This window comes from Microcaecilia unicolor, chromosome 2, assembly GCF_901765095.1.
Source record: "Microcaecilia unicolor chromosome 2, aMicUni1.1, whole genome shotgun sequence".
Lineage (NCBI taxonomy): Eukaryota > Metazoa > Chordata > Amphibia > Gymnophiona > Siphonopidae > Microcaecilia > Microcaecilia unicolor.
In genome coordinates this window covers 63,215,617-63,237,548 of record NC_044032.1, presented here as the reverse complement: position 1 = coordinate 63,237,548, position 21,932 = coordinate 63,215,617, and the positions used below count along the sequence as shown (strand labels likewise).

Genomic DNA, 21,932 nt, shown 5'->3' with positions numbered 1-21,932 from the left:
TTTGAGGGGGATTCTATGTATGGCACCTAAAAAATCTGCATAGACAACATTTCTGCCTAAGCGTATTGTATAAGCCACGCATAGGTTTAGGTGCTATATACAGAATACGCTTATGTGGCAATCATAGCACGTAAATCTATGCACATCCATTAACAGGAACAAAAACATGTCTTAAATCCCGGTGCATAGATTTAGGCACAGAGGGTCATATTTTATAACTACTACTACTACTTACTACTACTTAACATTTCTAAAGTGCTACTAGGGTTACGCAGCGCTGTACAGTTTAACAAAGAAGGACAGTCCCTGCTCAAATGAGCTTACAATCTAATGGACAAAATGTGCAGACAACCAAATTGGGGCAGTCTAGATTTCCTGAATAGCGGTATAATGGTTAGGTGCCGAAGGCGACATTGAAGAGGTGGGCTTTGAGCAAGGATTTGAAGATGGGCAGGGAGGGGGCTTGGCGTATGGGCTCAGGAAGTTTATTCCAAGCATAGGGAGAGGCGAGGCAGAAAGGGCGGAGCCTGGAATTGGCGGTGGTGGAGAAGGGTGCAGAGAGGAGGGATTTGTCCTGTGAGCGGAGGTTTCGGGTAGGAGCGTAAGGGGAGATAAGGGTAGAGAGGTAATGAGGGGCTGCAGATTGAGTGCATTTGTAGGTTAGTAGGAGAAGCTTGAACTGGATGCGGTACCTGATTGGAAGCCAGTAAAGTGACTTGAGGAGAGGGGTGATATGAGCATATTGGTCCAGGCGGAAGATAAGACGTGCAGCAGAGTTCTGAACGGATTGAAGGGGGGGGATAGATGGCTACGTGGGAGGCCAGTGAGGCGTAGGTTGCAGTAGTCAAGGCGAGAGGTAATGAGAGAGTGGACGAGAGTTCGGGTGGTGTGCTCAGAGAGGAAAGGGTGAATTTTGCTGATGTTATAGAGAAAGAAGCGACAGGTCTTGGCTATCTACTGGATATGCGCAGAGAAGGAGAGGGAGGAGTCCAAGATGACTCCAAGGTTGTGGGCAGATGAGATGGGTAGGATGAGGGTGCCATCGACTGAGATAAAAAGTGGAGGGAGAGGAGAAGTGGGTTTGGGTGGAAAGACAATAAGTTCTATCTTGGCCATGTTCAGTTTCAGGTGGCGGTTGGACATCCAAGCAGCAATGTCCGATAAGCAGGCCGATACCTTGGCCTGGGTTTCCGCAGTGATGTCTGGTGTGGAGAGATAAAGCTGGGTGTCGTTGGCATAGAGATGATATTGGAAACCATGAGATAAGATCAGGGAGCCTAGGGAAGAGGTGTAGATTGAAAAAAGAAGGGGTCCAAGGACAGATCCCTGAGGAACTCCGACAGAGTGCGGGATGGGGGTGGAGGAAGATCCATGAGAATGTACTCTGAAGGTACGGAGGGGGAGATAAGAGGAGAACCAGGAGAGGACAGAAGCCTGGAACCCAAATGAGGACAGTGCGGCAAGAAGTAAATTATGATTGACAGTGTCAAAAGCGGCAGATAGGTCGAGGAGGATGAGGATGGAGTAGTGACCTTTGGATTTGGCAAGGAATAGGTCATTACATACTTTAGCGAGTGCCGTTTCTGTCGAGTGTAGAGGGCGAAAACCGGATTGAAGCGGATCGAGGATGGCATGAGAGGAGAGAAAATCAAGGCAGCGGCTGTGAACGGCACGTTCAAGTATCTTGGAGAGGAAGGGTAGGAAGGAGGTGGGGCGGTAGTTGGAGGGACAGGAGAGGTCTAATGATGGTTTTTTGAGGAGTGGTGTGACTACAGCTTGTTTGAAGGTGTCAGGGACAGTTGCAGTGGAGAAAGAGAGAGAGGTTGAGGCTATGACAGATGGAGGGGGTGATAGTAGGGGAGATGGTGTTAAGTAAGTTGGTGGGGATGGGGTCAGAGGAACAGGTGGTGCATTTCAAGGAGGAAAGAAGGTGGGCGGTTTCCTCTTCGGTGATAATAGGAAAAGAGGAGAAGGAGGCCTGGGTTGGTTGGTTGAGGGAATGGGTTAAAGGGTGAGGAGGAGGAGGTGGTTTGGTAGTGAATTCGAGGTTTAACTTCTGTACCTTGTTGCGGAAGTAGTCAGCCAGTGATTGAGGAGAGAGTGAGGGAGGGGGTGGGTGGGAGAAGAGGGCACTTTGAGGAGGGAGTTAAGGGTGACAAAGAGACGACGAGGGTTGGAGCTGAGGGAATTAGTCAATTGGGTGTAATAGTCCTGTTTGGCAAGGAATAGGGAGGACTGGAAGGAGGATAGCATGAATTTGTAATGAATGAAGTCGGTATGGGTGCGAGAGGCGTTCAGCAGATCAGGCGCAGGAGCGAAGGTATCGGATGCAAGGGGTCAGCCAGGGCTGGGGATTAGTACGCCTTGTGGGATGGGAGATGGATGGTGCAAGGGTGTCCAGAGCAGAGGAGAGAGTGGCATTGTAAGCGGAGACAGCCTTGTCGACAGACTCGGAGGACATGATGGAGGGGAGGAGATTCGAGATACTAGAGGATAAGGTGGGAGGGTTGACGGCCTGGAGATTCCTGAAAGTAGTGGTTAGTGTAGGGCGGGACTGAGGGGGAGGGTGATGAAGTGTGAAGGTGATTAGGTGATGATCTGAGAGAGGAAGAGATGAGGCGCAGAAGTTGGAGGGTGAGCAGGTAGAGGAGAGGACGAGGTCAAGACAATAGCCAGTTTGGTGAGTAGGGGTGGTGGAGCTCAGCTGGAGGTTGAAGGAGGATGTCAGAGTGAGGAACTGAGAAGCATAAGAATCAGATGGGTCATCAGCGTGTATGTTAAAGTCTCCAAGAATGAGGGACGGAGATGAGCGTTCAAGAAAAACGAAGAGCCATGCATCGAAGTCGGTAAGGAAGGAGGGGAGAGACTTATCAGGGGGGGCGGTAAATGACTGCAAATCTGAGTGGCAGCGGGTAGAATAGATGGATGGAGTGAACTTCAAAGGATGAAAAGCAGTGAGACTGCGGTAGGAGGAGAGGTTGAAAACTACAGACGGGCAAGAGTAGTAAACCGACACCACTTCCGCGGCTGACTGGGCAGGGAGTGTGGGAGAAAAGATAACCTCCATGGGATAGGGCCGCGACTGAGGCAGAGTCGTCGGGGGTGAGCCATGTTTCAGTTAGGGTGAGCAGTTGAAGGGAATGGGAGATGAAGAGATCATGGGTGAAGGAACTTAGTGTTTCTTCTACCTGCCTCATAGGCTCTTCTTGGCCTGGTAAGAGAAAAGGACCAGCACTATGATATTTCTAACAAAACTCGTATCTCCTGTCCCTCAGAGTGATGATCTTCAGGGGCAGGCAGCAGAAAAGCAAGGTGAAGATAGAGAGGCCTATGTAGTTGGGGTCCAGACACAGCGTGGCATATTCTCAAGCCCAGGACCCAATCAGACACTTAGTAAAGTTTCTCATTGGGCAAGTAGGGAGGTTCTGGGGGAATACACTATCCGGACAGCTTTGGCAATGTAGTAGTAAAACACAATTTAGAAAGTTGTTAAAAACTGTTTGTGTTTGCCTTTTTTAAAACTTTTATGAAGAACTAGTTTGAAATTGATCTTGTAGTGTATGTATGTAGTTGTTTTGTCTTTTTTTGAATAACGTGAATGTTATCTTGTAAACCACCTAGTTATAAGTGGTATAGAAAATTTTTAAATAAATAAATAAGATATAAATAATGCACTGGCTGATCACATAAGTCTTTTTTTTTTTATTTTTGCACCAGTTCTACAAATTTATGAATAAAATGTATGCATAGAATGGAGGCGGAGTCAAGGGCAGACTGGGGGCCACTTGCAGAGGGGGTATCACTTTAGTCTTTTTGTTTGTTTGTTTTATGACTATGTCCTAATGCGTTTTCCACTTTTTTCTTTAGAATTTTCTTCCTTTTACATATGATCTGCCTTGCTTGCATGAATATTTCTATATTTTGATGCAATAAAAAATGCAGTCAATTAGAGTGAACATAAATTAAATATGTGATTCAAAGTAAAGCAGCATTATTCTTCAGGGAGACCCTTACATGTACAAGATAATATTAGAGGCTCTGACAGAGACCTATTTACAAAGTATGTTTTCTTCCCTGTTAATATTTCCAAATTAATAAAGTGCTTTTTCTTATTTGTAATACAAATGATAAAGGATAGCAAAGGTACTTTATTAATTTGGAAATATTAATTAGGAAGAAAACATACTTTGTAAATGTGTCTCTGACACGGCCTAGTTTATTTCAGTAATATAATTATGAAGGTTACAGATATGGTGGGGATGGAGGAGATTACTTGTGGGGATGGAATAGATCCTACTAAGGATGGGCAGGTATGGGTGATATTTCAGTGGTATGTCTTGACAATTTTTGTTCCTTGTAAATGTGCCATGGGATGAAAAAGGTTGAAAGCCACTGCTTGAAAGGCTTGGGAGAAAAGACAGGCCTTCACCTGCTTCCTTAGGTAATTTCCTTTCTGAAGGGTATGATTAGTAATGTTCCTTGCTATTCAAATTGTTTTACATTTCAATTTCTTTTTATGTTTTAGGTAGAAATACAAGAATCCACGAAAGGACATTACAATGAAGGTTGTAATAAATCCAATGTGTCTTCAGATCCTAAGGAAGATGATTCATTTACTTTAGTTATTCCTCCAAAAAATGAGAGTACAAAAAATATTTTAGCTTTGGAAATAAACTATATTACCCATGGTACAAACCAAGAAAATGCTGAACAAAACTGGGAGACAGATGAACATGAAAATGACAACAAACAAGAAGTAGCATCCATAAGCAATGAGGTCATCCCTAAAACCAGCAATGCTATAAGCAATGCCAATCTATCATTCAAAGAGGTAAACTGTTTTGCACAAGGCGATCCTTATCATGTACATAGAGAATCTCTTTGTACCTTTGAAAAACTTCAAAATATGAGTGATGAAGAAGTCAAATTTGAAATATTTCCTTCTGTTTCTAATAGCAGTAACAACAGAGAAGTTCATTATGGTGGCACAAATCCATACTGTGAAGTTAAACATTTTTCTGCTACAAGTTCCCAGGAAGATTTTGAAAAAGTACAGCAACAAGTCGAAGATTCTTCAAAAATGAATCATAGCAAACATGAATTTAAAACAATGCATGTAAAAGAAACCTGTGATCAAATTGGACAATATGTTGAGAGAGAGAGAGACCAACAGGTAAAAACCATTGGGTTTGATGAAGTGCAGGAAATCACATTTATCAAAAGTGCTAAAAATGAATCACTCAAGGAGTTAGTGACTCATTCAAAGCTAAATACAGAGCAGGAAACTCTTTGTAATATGACTGAAGAATCTTCACTTGGTTTTATAGCTCCTGAAAATATCTCCGATGGCCAAGAGGTCCTAAAGAAAATGTTTGTTTTGCATAATAAAAGTAATGGAGAGGAGTGTAATAATAACAGTGATCCCTCTCATTCACACAATAAGAATAATTTTGATACAATGCCTCAAGCACTTATAAAACAAGTGGAACCTCAGGATGGCGACAATGCAGAGAAAGATGCTGATAGAAATGTACCCAGGATGGAGCTTTCAGAAGAAAATCATGGTCAACAAGTAGAAAAAGTAGAAATTATGAAAACTGGGGAGACTGAAGACATCAATTCTATCACAAGCAATGAAAATGAATCAGTCAATGAGGTACTGATAAGTCGTACGGAGGACACTAGTACAATTTCTAGCAGAATAGAAGATCTTTGTTTGGTTTCTATGGAACCGTTGCATGCTTTCCCCACTTCAAAAAGTTTAAGTAATGATCAAATTGCTGTAGAAAAAAGTTTTGTTTTAAATTCCCATGAAACCAATTATAGAAAAGAGTATCCTTCTAGTACAGGTCCTATATGTGAGGATTCAGACGTTACATTTTTTCCTACCTCAAATTCCCATCAAGCCTTGGAAGTAGGATTCCATGATGGAGAGTCTGGTGGATCCTCATCGAATGATGATGGTCTAAAGCATTCTCCAAAAGATCAAGATTTAGGGCACACTTCCACACACAGAAACAGAAAAAATAAGAACGGGGCAATTTTGCCTGATGTTCCTATTGTTAGGTCTGCTGTGCTGAATATTTTAAATGAGGCACCTGAAAGAAATGTGCACAAAAATCTCACAATATGTGACAGACTTGTCACAGAACAAGAAGCGAAGGTGAAAAAAGAAATAGAAGACAAAAGTGATAGAATAATAGAAGCTGACAAAATAAATAAAACAGCCGTAGAAAACATTTTTCCTTCTCAAGCTAGCATGATAGGTAAAGGATGTGACGGATCTAGACACTGTTTCACCGCTGATACAGAGGCAAATCCACATTCAGTCCACATGTTAGCAAAGAACAGTGTAGAGCATTTAGATTATAATCCTAAAGAAACTGTAATTGCTAGCGAACCTGTTAACATTTGTGAAGCTATAGAACAAAGGGATTTCACAAATAATTATCTTAAATCACATGCATGTATTCCTCTTCATGAGGTTCCAAGTCATCAAAATAGTCCTGTTGCAAGTGATGACCAAGGAACTATATCTGGTAAGTCAGATGAAGTTGACACTAAACTTAATAAAGATTCTGTGCCTAATTTTGTTGAACAAATATCACAAAATTATTTTTTTTTTATTCAGCATGGTCAGGAAGGAACCATTCACTCATATCTTCCAGAATTCGCAGGAAATGAAAAGTCCTGTAGCAAGTCAAAATCTGGCCCCAGTGACCATCAGGTCAGTTCAGTCCAAATAATTTCAGAAGCAAGGTATCAAAATTCAACAAATAGCTTTCAGAGCCCAGGGAATGAAGTGAATTTGAACGTGCCTAATGACAATATTATGTTCAGTTCCCAACAATTAACAGATAATACCTGCAATGACTATAGTAGTACAAACCACAGCATTTTAAACAAGAGGCAAAACTTAGTACAGGGAACTGAACCATCAGCTAACGTAAGCATGAAAAACCTTATCACGCATGACGAAAAAGCATCCGAGCTTAGTAAGGGCACTTCAGAAAAGGCATCCGCTGAAGATGGTTTGCTGACTGACAATTTGTTAATTGGATACAAATACACAGGAAAGAAGACTGACGGAGAAAATAATGCTTTTGATTTAGATTGTGGAACAAAGGTTACACACTTAGATATTCCTAAACCAGAGCAGCCATCGTTACTTTGTCCTTCGGAATCTCAGTCTACGTGCAGTGATTCAAAAGAAAACCTAATCATTGCTGAGGTTTTAAAAGAGCTTATCAAGGGTGCTTTGGCATGTCATCCAGATGAGCCTGAAAGCATAGCAACAGATGGCCTGTGCCAACCTTTTACAGAGCATGAGTCATCCTCTGTCAAAAGCAGTGGTAATAGTACAGTAATTCAAGCAAATAAAGAGGAGATGAAGGGTAATGTGCATTGCTCCATCATTTGCCCACTACGGTTAAAGCATTTAGAAAACCTACAGACTAGCACACATAAAGAAAAATGCACTAAAAATGTGGTTAGGAGAGAAAGTGCTCATGTGAAAAGTATCCAGCAGCCTGCACCCTTACAAATGGAGAAGACAAGAAAGGAAACTTTCAATTGCAAGTCTAAATGGCGGGCTGCTGAATTTCCTGGGCAGAAAGAAAACAAGACTGTTCAAGACATTGCAACTGCATGTGGTAGCAATAAACAACGTGAAAGAATCTATGATGCTGAAGAATTTGAGCATTACATGTGCATTCCAAGTGATTCCAGGTGCTGTCGCAGTATTATGAATGGCGGTGCTTCTGAATGTTCTTTACCAAACTTGACTCAGAAAAGTAATGTATCATTTCAAAAGTGCCATCTGCAAAATGCAAGAACTATCGCACCCTGTAAAACTGCAGAATTAACTAGAAAGGGTCAAAACTTAAAGCTGTGTGCCACGCAGGAGAAAAATACTCCCTTAATAATAGGTAAACTGCTGCTCCCATCCAATATTCCAAAACACATTCCAGGGCGCCAGGAAAAATTATTAGGAAGTAAAAATAAAGACTCAGCTTTATTTAAATCTGTGAATAATATTTTGTCTTCGAGAAATGGCAATAAAAAGGATCAAAAGCTGGCATGCAACAAAATTCCAGTGATCTCATCAAATGCTGGTGGGTCAGAAATGGTTAAGAATGGGCAAAGAGTGACTAATAATCTGCAGTTTTCTACTGAGACTGAAAAGAACATGCGCAAACTGAGATCTCAGAAAAGCAAAGTGGAAAGGAAAGAAAGTCTTAACATGATCTTCAACCACGCTGAAGAGAAGCCGAACGTGACAGTGGAGATACAGCCCAAGAAACAAGACACGAAGGGGCAAGAAAAAGAAACAAATTCTTCAGAAAACAACCAAAAAGGTATGGGATTAAAAAAAATGTTTACCTTGATATACCACTGCAGCTTTAGTAGCTTAACCCAAAACATACAAAGTCAAAGATGTGGAGGGTAACGCTCTATAGGTCACCCAAAGTTAGATACCGGGATGCTGCGCTTTAAAGGGGTTTTTCACTAAGCCACGGTAGTGCTTTTAGCTCACAACAGAAATCAGCTGGCGGTAAATGCCGAGACGCCCATATGGGCTAAAAGTGCTACCACAACTTAGTAAAAGACCCCTTAAGTACAACTTCTATATTGGCAATTATGCATGGGATTGCCTTCTATATAATACTAGAGTGAGTCTGCAGTTACGTGCCTAACTTTAGGTGTAAACACTTAAACTAGCTCAATAGCTGGTGTAAATGCTTGGGCCTAACTGCTGACGGGTGCTCAGGACTAGATTCTATATATTATGCCTAAAAATTCAGCACCAAAATGAACTTCACCTAATCGTATTCCATAAAGTTAGGGTTACCATATGTCTGGATTTACCCGGACATGTCCTCTTTTTGAGGGCATGTCCGGGCAACCGGACGGGTTTTGTCAATCTGCCCATTTGTCCGGATTTCTGGACAAACGGGCAGGCTGGTGGGTGGGCCGTCCTAACCCCTTACGTGTCTATATACCTGTCTTATATTCAGTTTTTACAACTGCCATAAATTACACTTATTTCATGTAGGAGACATAGGAGCTGAGTTAATACAACTTATCTTTACATGCTCCCAGGTATGGCTGTAATCCCGACAGGTGCCTGTTTCGCATACAATGCTTTGTCAAGGGAATAACCAGCGTGTACAGGTTCACTCCATATGGAGCGAACCTGTACTTAGTAGCCTAAGTAGTTGAAATGACTGAATGAGACTTCCCATTCCATCCAATACAGATTAACTTTAGGTATGGCCATTTGTACCAAGTGAAATGTGGTACAAATGTATTCGCCTACATTAGGCACCTATCTCCATTACTCTACAACAATGCATGTTAATTTTCGGAATGCCCCCGTTCTGCCCATGCTTCTCCTATTTACGCACCCCCTTTTTTAGATCATGCATAAAATTTAGACGCGGATCCCATACCTAAATTTACATGAATAAAGTTCAATTAAAATTAATTACTGCCAGTAATTGCTTGTTAAAAAGTCAGTTATTGGTACTAATTAGCTTGTTATTTAATTAAAATTCATGTGAAAATTGTGCACATACTCAAATTTGTGCTTGCAATTTTTGGTGGCTTTAACAGAATTAAGGGGATAACTGGCACTATTCTATAACTTACATTTGCAACTTTGCGTGCTAAGCGTCAAAGTGTGAATGTAAATTTAAAGAATTAGGGAGGTGGTGCTACCGTGAGATACTGATTGCAAATTTCTAGTTTGCAGTTAGAAGATGGAAATTGCAAACAGTTTGCTAGACTAGTCAAGCCAAAGTTGTCTATTGGTAGTAAATATTTTTACCTAACTTTAAGACACAGTCAGGCTTATTTTCGAAAGAGAAGGGCGCCCATCTTTCGACACAAATCGGAAGATGGGCGTCCTCTCAGGGTCGCCCAAATCGGCATATGACGAAAGCCGATTTTGGGCGTCCTCAACTGCTTCCCGTCACGGGGAAGACCAAAGTTCACAGGGGCGTGTTGGAGGCATAGCGAAGGCGGGACTTGGGCGTGCCTAACACATGGGCATCCTTGACGATCACTTGGATGACTTTACTTGGTCCATTTTTTCTTACAACCAAGCCTCAAAAAGGTGCCCGAACTGATCAGATGACCACCGGAGGGAATCGGGGATGACGTCCCCTTACTCCCCCAGTGGTAACTAACCCCCTCCCATCCTAAAAAAAACTTTTCAAATATTTTTTGCCAGCCTCAAATGCCATACCCAGCTACTTGACAGCAGTATGCAGGTCCCTGGAGCAGTTTTAGTGGGTGCAGTGCACTTCAGGCAGGAGGACACAGGCCCACCCCCCCCTACATGTTACACTTGTGGCAGTAAATGTGAGCCCTTCAAAACCCACCAGAAACCCATTGTACCCACATGTAGGTGCCCCCCTTCACCCCTTAGGGCTATGGTAGTGGTGTACAGTTGTGGGGAGAGGGTTTTGGGGGGTTTGGGGGGCTCAGAACCCAAGGTAAGGGAGCTATGCACCTGGGAGCAATTTATGAAGTCCACTGCAGTGTCCCCTAGGGTGCCCAGTTGGTGTCCTGGCATGTGAGGGGTATCAGTGCACTACAAATGCTGGCTCCTCCCATGACCAAATGGCTTGGATTTGGTCGTTTCTGAGATGGGCGTCCTCGGTTTCCATTATCACTGAAAACTGGGGACGACCAGCTCTAAGGACAACCATCTCTAAAGTCGACCTAAATGTTGAGATTTGGGCGTCCCCGATCGTATTATCAAAATGAAAGATGGCCGCCCATCTTGTTTCAATAATACGGGTTTCCCCGCCCCTTCGCGGGGATGTCCTGCTAGGATGTCCTCAGGAAAACTTGGGTGCCCCATTCGATTATGCCCCTCAGTATCAACTAGGTAACACTGATGACCACAAAGTGATTTGCAGATAATCCTGTTTTACAACACCAATATTACCCTTAGAACAAAGACTGAGGGATCTTTATGCTGATATATGTGCCAAGAAGGACAACTGGATTTAGCAGAAATTAAGGGGTAAACCCCGAGAATCTATATATCGTGTCTTAATTTCCGCACGGACAACGAAGCGAGTTCTATAGCAATACATTTAACTTAATTAGTTAACTAGCTAATCAGCACTGTGAATTGGATATTAACAAGCAATTAGCACTAATTGGCATTAATTAAGATTTACACACACAGCTCATTAAGTGTATTCTGTAACATGGTGCGCATAAATTCTAAATCGTATAGCTGAAAAGGGGGCATGGTCATGGGTGGGGCGTGTGCATTTCTAAAATCTATGCAGGTTGTTATGGAATACACCTGCTCTGTTCCTAATTTAGGTGTTGGGATTTACACCAAGTAAAACATGGTGTAAATGGCCAAGACTACATTTGGTCACATGGAGAGGCGCTCGGCGTAATTCTATATATCACGTGGAAATTTAAATCTATTCTATAAAATGTAGGTGTACTATAGAAAATATGCCTAGGCATATTTTATTCAGCATGGAATTTTCAAGCGTTATATCTAGAATCATAAAGAATATGGATCTAGTCCTCATTTAAACTTCTTCAAACTGCATTGCTCATTCTATCAATTTTATGTTATGTTACACTTTGCTTTTATTTCACAGATACCTTTAAAGTTCTGTTTGGATTATAAAATTACAAAGATTGAATACAATAAATCCAAGAATTACAATTACCTTAAATCCAAGCGAATAACCTAAGACAAATACTTATTAAACAGCCAAGCATTCAAACATTCACAAAAACCACATAATCAGTAATAACTTGTATATTCCATATCACAGCATCCATATTGTATGAATTCCATATCACAGCAGACTAATAATGATATAAAGAACTGCACATTTTACAAGACTTAAACCCCTCTCCAGACGGAAAAAGTAAAAGCATCTGATTATGAGTCTTACTTATGGAATTATTGTGAAGAAGAATTGCCCAATTGCAAATATAGGAAGAAGCAAACCCATTTAAAATCTTAAAAATACTAATACACAACTTGAACTGAACTCTAGCCTTGACCGGCAGCCAATGCAGTTCAGTTAAAAATGGAGTTACTGATTCAAATTTACTTGTGGAAAACATTATTCTAGCAACTGCATTCTGAATTAGTTGTACCTTTTTTAGCAAAGTATTTGAACATTTAACATAAATAATGTTACAATAATCTATTCTGGATAAAATTAAGGCTTGAACTAACAATCTAAAAATGCATAGGATTAAAACATTTATGAGCAGACCTTAATTTCTTCATTACATAGCAATGTTTTGAGAATATTCTATTAACATTAGGTCCTCATTTAAAAAGCTGTAATATTTTACTTTTACCAGGAAGTAATTGACAAAGTTAATGTGCAGTACCTGGAAAACCTGTCTCTTAAATGTTGGGAGCATTTTGCCATGTACATACTGGCACTTTTACTACAGTGTGCTAAAATTTGCACTTAACTCTTTTTAACATTTAAACCCTCTGCTCAGTGTGCTGCGGTGGCTAAGAAAGCAAACAGAATGTTAGGTATTATTAGGAAAGGGATGGGAAAAAAATGAGGACATTATAATGCCTTTGTATCGCTCCGCACCTTGAATATTGTGTTCAATTCTGGTTACAGCATCTCAAAACAGATATAGTGGAATTAGAAAAGGTGCAGAGAAGGGTGACAAAAATGATAAAGGGGTTAGGACGACTTCCCTATGAGGAAAGGCTAAAGCATCTAGGGCTCTTCAGCTTGGAGAAAAGACAGCTGAGGGGAGATATGATAGAGGTCTATAAAATAATGAGTGGAGTGGAACGGGTAGACGAGAAGTGTCTATTTACTCTTTCAAAAAAATACTAGGACTAGGGATCATGCCATGAAGCTACAAAGTAGTAAATTTAATGTGTAATTAAACTCTGAAATTAGTTGCCAGAGAATGTGGTAAAGGCAGTTAGCTTAGCAGAGTTTAAAAAAGGATTGGACGACTTCCTAAAGGAAAAGTCTATAGACCATTATTAAAATGGACTTGGGAAAATCCACTGCTTATTTCTGGGATAAGCAGCATAAAATGTATTGTACCTTTTGGGGATCTTGCCAGGTATTTGTGACCTGGATTGGCCACTGTTGGAAACAGGATACTGGGCTTGATGGACCTTTGGTCTGTCCCAGTATGGCAATGCTTATGTACTTATGTAACACGAGATTTTACCATGTGATGTTATGCGGCACTTTTAGAAGCCTGTCGCACTTTGATTTGTTGTTTTTTTGCAGGTTATGCAGTAATGTTACATTAGGGTGCAGAACCTGCAGAAAGTTAACGCAAGAGCACTGTCATGGTTGGGAAAGGTGAGGCCTTTGACTGACTCTACCTGGGCAGTATAACCACTGCACAGACCTTCATCAACATTTGCTGACAAGGCCACCTGGCAGAGTCTATTAGATAGAGAAGGCAGGACCTGACTCAGACTGGCTGCTGTGTAGGCCTAGGCAGTGCCTAGCAGACTGGCTGGAATGCGACAGGGACAGTCTAGAGGTTGGCTCCTAAAAAACGCTCTTAGGGGCTGGCCTGAGAGAATCAAGGCCAGGGATTAGTTCTTAAAAGAGCCCTTGGGGATGCCCCGACAAGTCAGGGCAGAAAGTGGCTCTTAAGAGCCCTTTGGGGCTGGCCCAATAAGTCTAGGCCATGGAGTGGTTGGAATAGCAAGGCTGGAAACAGGATTGAGCAAGGCTGAAAAACTGAAACGAGCAGGGCTGGAAAACTGGAATAAGCATGGCTGGAAGGCTGGAAAAATCAGGGTTGGAAACAAGAACTAGCCAGGCAATGAACACTGGAGAAGCACAACTCTAGAAGCATGTTGCTGAAGCACTGGTAGGGTGTAGAGCACTTCCTTAAATATCCTTTAGCCAGGAAGTGATATCATCTGTCAGCGTCCCATCTAGGGGTAAAAGAGGAAATTATAGCAACCAGGAAGTAAAGACTCACAAGACTCTGGGTATGGAATGCTGCAGAATTCTAACAGTTCCCTAAACCAGGTAATAGGCATGGCAAGCACTTACTGCCTCCTATTTAGGAGTCAATAAGTGCTCCCATTTTAACTCTGCATTATCCAGTTTGGACATGGTAAGTATAATGTGCTAACTGGCTAATTCCACACCCACTCTTCATCCATGTCACACCTCCTGAATGAAAAATTCAAAAACAAATTCAGCAACATTGTTTAATGTGTGGAAACAGGAAAACTACAGCAAAATGCCTTAACACTTTTGTACTGTAGCCTGTGCCCAATCATTAACTGAGCGTTAAAAATGGGTGGGGAATTCTATAAGTGGCACCCAAACTTAGGCGCTGAGAAGATCTGTGCTAAACTGGTATTCTGCAAAGGATGCTCTGCACAGTGTGCTGTTTATGGAACACTAGTTTAGCATGGATCTTGCGTGTAACTTTGGATGTGGCACGTACGTCTGCTGAAATCTGGTATAAATGCAGGCACACAACTAATGGCAGTTGGGCACATAAGTGATCCTATTCTATAACACCCACTCAATCCCTTAGTTCTATACACACATATTTTCCCACTTGCAATTACGGAATTGTAATCAGACTGAGGTCTTTTACTAAAGCTTAGCTTGAGTTATTTATTTATTTATTTGTTACATTTATATCCCACATTTTCCCACCTATTTGCAGGCTCAATGTGGCTTACATAGTACCGTAAAGGCAATCGCCAATACCGGGATGAGCAAATACAGAGTGATGTTGTGGAAGATTAAAGTCCATGTGTGACAGACACATTGGGAAAACGTAAGGAGGAAGAGTTAAGTTATGTCCAGTTCGAGCTTTGGTTTCGTTGTGTTGCAGGGTTAAGGCATTTAAGTTGGATCGTTAGGGTATGCTTTTTTGAACAGGTTAGTTTTTAGTAACTTCCAGAAGTTTATGTGGTCGTATGTTGTTTTCACGGCGCTTGGTAATGCGTTCCATAGTTGTGTGCTTATATAAGAGAAGCTGGATGCATAGGTTGATTTGTATTTGAGTCCTTTGCAGCTTGGGTGGTGGAGATTTAGGTATGTTCGTGTTGATCTTGATGTGTTTCTGGTTGGTAGGTCTATGAGGTCTGGCATGTATCCTGGGGCTTCGCCGTAGATGATTTTATGAACCAGGGTGCAGTTTTTGAACGCAACAGGGCCCATAGGAATAAAATGGGTCCTGCTGCAGATAACTCGAGCTAAGCTTTAGTAAAAGACCCCCTGGGCAAAGGGAAGAGTATCTATGTGCACAGAAAGGTGGTGTATCAAATCTATGATCCTTTGTTTTAGTATTTCAAATGGACAGTAATTTATATAACATGCCAAGGAAAATAATGAAGGTGACCTGAACTGCTCCATAACCATCCTGATTTTAAGCCCCATATAAGACCTTTATCCTATAAATAAATATCTATATAATAGAGACAATTTCAACATATGACAATACTTATATTAATAGCCTAAATTTGGGTCCTTTTACTAAGCTGCACTAAAAAGTGACCATAGCGCACTCTTATGCGGGTCTTTCCCACACACTAAGGCCATTCTTACCACAACCGGAAAATGGCTGATTTTCATGGTTTTTTCAATTAATGGCCATTTGCTAACAGCATGTGGCCATTAAAAAAATCAGCATATGAGCACTTACCGACACCTATTTTATAAGTAGTAAGGGTTCATGTGCTAATCCTTCGGTAATCAGTTAGCATGTGGTAATATAGATGTGCTGATTAACACAGACATGCTCACTCTTTGTCCCCAGACATGCCCCCTCCCTGAAAAATTATAAAATATTTTTTAGTACGTGGTTTGTGCATGTAGATCCAAAACTTACCACAGGCTGCCTGAGTACCCTATGGTAAGACATTTTAACCCCCAGTCAGTGGTATTTCTTGGTCGGCTGCCACCAGGGGTGGATCGCCGCTGCGCACCCCCCCCTCTGGATAGAGTGTCCCCCCCCAGGTGCAGCATTGTGCCCCCCGGTGCATCACCTCTAAACAGCCCCCCCCCCCCCCCCCCCCGGGTGCATTGCTATTGCCTTTTGGGGTGCTGGGAGCAGCCGTGCTGCTGTAGGCTTTGCCGGTTCCCTGCTCCCTCTGCCCCAGAACATGAAGTAACATCAGAGGGAGCAGGGAACCGGTGGAGCAGAAAGCCGTGTGGCTGCTCCCTGCACCCCCCTCCAGTGTGAACCTGGGATGAACCGCCCCCAACGCCCCGCCCTCGGTATGCCTCTGCCCACAGTATGAATGTGTTAGCACTTACTGCAGTTTAGTAAAAGGATCCCTTTGTGTTCACATTTAATGGATATTGTATTACTTCCTGAAACATGATGAAACTATAGATCCCTCCCCAGAACAGTGCACATCAGCACATACATAAGCAGAGCCTATTAGCAGGTACAAGCTCACATAGACCTTGTCCTTGTCATAGTCCTGCTCCTCTGCCTTCAGGGTCTTATTGTTACCTGGGTCACTAGTGGGAGGAGCAGGGATGTTCTAGGAGTTGGTCAGCATGGTTGTCTCTGCTGTTGCTGCTTCTGTTGCACTACAACTACTAGTCACACACTTTTATTTATTTTTTTATTATACTATAAATGCACGCTATTTCCTTGCCCACCTAACCTTTGTGGTAAGAGTGGGAGGGAGATCAAGAGAGCCAAGGATCTCTTCAAAGTTTCATCAGCAGGGCTACAGAGGCAATGGAGGACTCTGCCTGAAATCCTCCCTGTTGATATCATCTCTATAGGCCAGAGGCTGCCCTGGATGAAAATTAGGCCCAAAATTAGTACACGAGGCAGAAAAATGCCATAAATTCAGCAGTCTGGAAACTAGAGATATTTGACATAAACTCCCTATAAGAATTTATTTCAAGTTGGCACTGGAGTGTCACTTCACACATGACAACTTTTCAGATTAATAGAATTAGAGCTAAGACCATAGAGAAATGTAATTGTGATGTGAAAGATTGAAAATGTGCTGCAGTCAGCTGATGAAGACTATAATTCTGGTGCTTTATTTGTATTATTCTGGTGCCAAGTTTTATGACCATTTCATTTGAAGCCCCTCGGTTATTGAAAACGATCCAGGCTGAGATGCTCCCCGACCGTTCTGGAGATATGAAATTATGCTGCCACTTCACCGATATTCATGGAGATTCGACAATTACCTGGACAAAAGATTCAAAGCTCCTCATTCGAACACAAAGAAGGTAAGGGATTGTCAATTATATATATATTCACATTTGAAGAAAAATGCTAATTCTGTTAGTGTGCGCTAAGCTTTAATAAAAAGGCCCCTTGATTACTAGTCCTTTCCAAATCCAAGGTCAAGTCAGTTTACAAACATATAAAAGTTATTTCCTTGCTCACAGGTTCAGTTCTTTCCCCTCTTCTCTTTAATTTATACATAAGTCCCCTGAGCTCCCGTATTCAATCTTCCAGAATTTCAGCTTACTTTTATGCCAATGACACCCTTCTTATTTACCCAACCAGTCCTTTTTCCCCTAACATATCCTTACTTCAGACATGCCTTACTAAAGTAGATAGTTGGCTACTACAGTGAAGCTTTTTGATTCTATAATGAGTCCTGTATCAACTTTCTGTTACCTTGGAATCATTTGGAATTCCATTTTATCATTTTCTCCACAAATTTCTAATTTGATAAAATCATGTTTCTGTGCCTTCCTTCAGTTGTGTAGTCACAATGACACTCTCATTCATTATATCCAGACTCGATTATTGTAACATTGTTTATGCTGGTTTGCCCAGTATTCCTTGAAGAAACTTCAAACAATTCAGAAAACAGCTATCAGACTTCTTTGTCATGCCCATCATTCCAATCATATAACTCATTTGCTTAAAAACCACCATTGGCTGCCTGTAGAACAAAGGATTGTTTATAAAATTGCATTACTCACTTTTAAAGCTTTCCGGATTGGGATCCCGGATTACTTATCTAATTTTACTATGCTTTACTGTCCTAATAGAGTCTTATGGTCTCTTAACGACCACCGTCTTGTAGTGCTGAATCCAAAAGCAGCCTACTACGACTCCACTTGACGCACGGCTTTTTATTTTTTGGTTCCTTTTACCTGGAACAACCTATCCCGTTCTCGGTGTGCTAACTCGTCGTTTAAAGGTTTTAAAGGCTGACCTCTAAACCTGGCTATTCAAACAAGCATATAGTATTCCTGATTGACTTCTAGGACTGTCTGATACTTTACAGTGTTCAGCAAATTGTTGAAACATCTGTTAGTAAAGGCAGGGTTGTGAACTGCACAGTACTTATTAAAGGACTTTTGGTTGATTGTATTGATGGGTTTAGACCTATTTCTCCTGTCCTCTCTCATTACTATCTTTTGTGCCTTACCCTGGATCATTATCCCTTTGTAGTGCTTGTGTTTCTGTCCTGTAATTTATGGAGTACTTTTCTTACTGTACATTAGATTTGTAAACCACTTTGCTCTGATTTTCAGTTTGAGCGGTACAGTAAATTTTAATAAACTATAAACTACCTAAGGCAGTTGAAGGTGAAGTGACTTGCCCAAGACACAAGCAGCATCAATGCAAGAAGTGGGATTTGAACACTGACTTTCCTGGTTCTTAGTAGGGATGAGTAATCATTTGAAATGACATAGGAATAGTGCACACTAAAGAGCAATAGTACATACTGATGAGCAGCTGTATGCACTGTTGATGACATTGTTCTTGAAATAGTAATTTTAAAAAATCTAAGGAAAGAAAAAAAGTCCTATAAATGACTCAGGAAACTAAATAACATGAACACTTTTTTAGATTGCACTCCACTAGATCTCAGCCTACGCTGTTAACCACTAGGCTGCTCCTCCACTACACTCAGAATGATGTATCAGTTCAAGGATATATTTGAAAAGTATATGCATGACAAAGATGAATTAGGATCTGGTGCGACTAACAGGTTTGTAAAGTAAAGAAGAAATATCATTCATTTTCAAAGCTCCATAAGATCAAATGTTGCAGTATAATATATATATTCCCCCGGGTTCTATATTTGGTGCCCAAAGTTGCATGCCTACCACTGGGCTTGCTTCTAAGATGTGTGTGCAAATAAATTGAATAATGAGCTCTGAATCATCAATAGTAATTTGGTGCTAACAATCAATTATTGATGTTAATTGGCACTTATTAAAATTTGTGCATGCAGTTGGATGCACACTATTCTATGGCGCGTATCTCAAAAGAGGTATGGCCATGGGCATGTTGGGGGCATTATGAAAAGTTGGGTACTGGCTTTTATATCAGGTTTTAGCAGGCATATGTCTGGCGCCTAAAAAGGCTTTGAATCCATACTAAATATTATTCCATATAAGGCGCACACTCTTTACAGAACAGCGCTTAGCACTGAATTTGTTTGGCACCTAAGTTTCAGTGCTGTTTATTGAATTCCTTCCATTATGGGGACAGTTCTATAAAGGGTGCTGCAAGTTAGGCATCAAAAATCTAATCACTAAGTTAGCATTGTATAATGGCTTCTGGGCCCAGGATGCCTCATATAATAATAAAGTATAAGCATTCACACACCTACACTTAGGCACTATCACTTATACCATGTAAAAAGCAGGTGTAAATGTTAGCACCTCAATGTTAGCACTTACGCACACAACTTACAGTATTCTATAAGTTTCACACAGGAAATGGTTGCCACTACCTCTCACGGAAGCCTCGCGGTTTTCCAGATGCTGCCACTAGGTGCAGGAACGAAGGGGGATCACTTGAAAGTAGGCCCAGGGGGCCTACCAAGACAGGGGTGGGGAGGTTCTTGCAGGGGAGTGGGAGATGGAGATATTTAAGTTTGTGGGCTGGGGGGGCAGGATAGAGGAGGACTCTTTTGTCTGGTCCAAGGGGGCACAAAAGGATACTATTGGCTCTGAAAAGGTATGCAGGTCCTGGCCAATATTCATGATGTGGGCCCTGGCTGAATATTGCCTGAGACCCACATCAGCTCCAGCAGCCACTGCATCAGCATTTAGCCCCGGATATTCAGAGCAGGGCCCGAACATGGTCCAGAACTGAATATCAGGGGCTAATCTAGCTTGTGACAGTCACCATTAAAAAAAAAACACTGACCACCACTGGCTAAATATCGACCAGAAATATGTTTATATTTATCTATATTAAAAATTTACTGTATCACCAAATTTGGGAGCATCCAAATCAAGTGGATTTACAAAATAAAATAAATACTGGAAATGTTTTTTCAAGGATGATGACGCAGAGGAACTGAAAGAAATCTCAATGAACTTGAAAGACATACTTATCCAAATCGAGAAGTTAAAGAGTGATAAATCAGCTGGACTGGATGGTATACACCCCAGGATACTGAAAGAACTTGATGATCTGCTGTTAGTGATCTGTAATCTGTCATTAAAAATCATCCGTAGTACCTGAAGAATGGAGGGTGGCCAATGTAATGCCAATTTGTAAAAAGGGTTCCAGGGGTGATCCAGGAAATTATAGACCGGTAAGCCTGCCATCAGTACCGGGCAAAATAGTGGAAACTATTAGAAAGATAAAATTACGTAACACGTAGGCAAACATGGTTTAATGGGACAGAGTCAGCATGGGTTCAGCCAAGGGAAGTCTTCCCTCACCAATTTGCTTTACTTCTTAAAAGGCGTGAATAAACATGGATAAAGGTGAGCCGGTTGATGTAATATATCTAGATTTTCAGAAAGCTTTTGACAAAGTGCCTCATGAGAGACTCCTGAAAAAATGAGGGAATCATGGGATAGGAGGCAATGTCCTTCTATGGATTAGGAATTGGTTATTGGACAGAGAGTAGGGTTAAATGGCCATTTTTCTCAATGGAGGAGAGTGAACAGTAGAATGCCGCAGGAATTTGTACTGGGACAGTGCTATTTAACATATTTATAAATGATTAAATTTGCAGATGACACAAAACTATTCAAGGTTGTCAAAACACATGCGGATTGTGAAAAATTGCAGGAAGACCTCAGGAAACAGGAAGACCGGGCATCTAAATGGCAGATCAAATTTAATGTGGACAAATGCAACGTGATGCACATTGGGAAGAATAATCCGAATCATAGTTACCTGATGCTAGGGTCCACATAGTAACATAGGAAATGACGGCAGTTAAAGACCTGTACGGTCCAACAAGATATACTCATTTTACATGGTATGTGATACTTTATACGTGTACCCGAGTTTGATTTGTCCTTGCCATTCGCAGTGAACAGATCATAGAAGTCTGCCCTGCACTATTCTTATAAAAGTTCTGAAGCTAACGTTGAAGGCCTTTAAAATTTCCACTCAAACCCATCCATATCTATTCAGTGACAATCAGGGCGTAGACTGTAGAAGTCTGCCCAGCACTGGTTTTGCTTCCCAATTACCAGCATTTCCACGCAATCTTTGCTAAGATTCCATGGAAGTCAGCACCTTAGAAGTCAGCAATCAAGAAAAAGATCTAGGTATCATTGTAGATAATATGCTGAAATCTGCCCAGTGTGTGGCGGTGGCCAAAATAGCAAACAGGATGCTAGGAATTATTAGGAAAGGGATGCAAAATAAGACCAAGAATATTATTATGCCTCTGTAACACACCATGGTGCAACCTCACCTTCAGTATTGCAATCAGTTCTGGTCGCTGTATCTCAAAAAAGATATAGTGGAATTAGAAAAGTTTAAAGGAAAGGTTTAAAGAAGAGTGACCAAAATGATAAAGGGGATGGAACTCCTCCGGTATGAGGAAAGGCTAAAGAGATTAGGGCTCTTCAGCTTGGAAAAGAGAAGGCTGAGAGATGTAGAATGGGTAAAAGTGAATCAATTTTTCACTCTTTCAAAAAGTACAAAGATCAGGGGACACTCAATGAAATTACATGGAAATACTTTTAAAACAATTA

General features: G+C 41.3%; 1 protein-coding gene across 1 annotated transcript in view; it reads left to right on the top strand.

Annotated features, from left to right (window-relative positions):
* The window catches only part of ALPK2 (alpha kinase 2), a 127,490-nt gene that overhangs the window by 16,889 nt on the left and 88,669 nt on the right, over positions 1–21,932 (top strand). The window contains exons 2-3 of the mRNA XM_030191914.1: positions 4,526–8,357; positions 17,090–17,237. Of these exons, the coding sequence (XP_030047774.1) occupies positions 4,526–8,357; positions 17,090–17,237 (3,980 nt within the window). The remainder of the gene's footprint in view (positions 1–4,525; positions 8,358–17,089; positions 17,238–21,932) is intronic.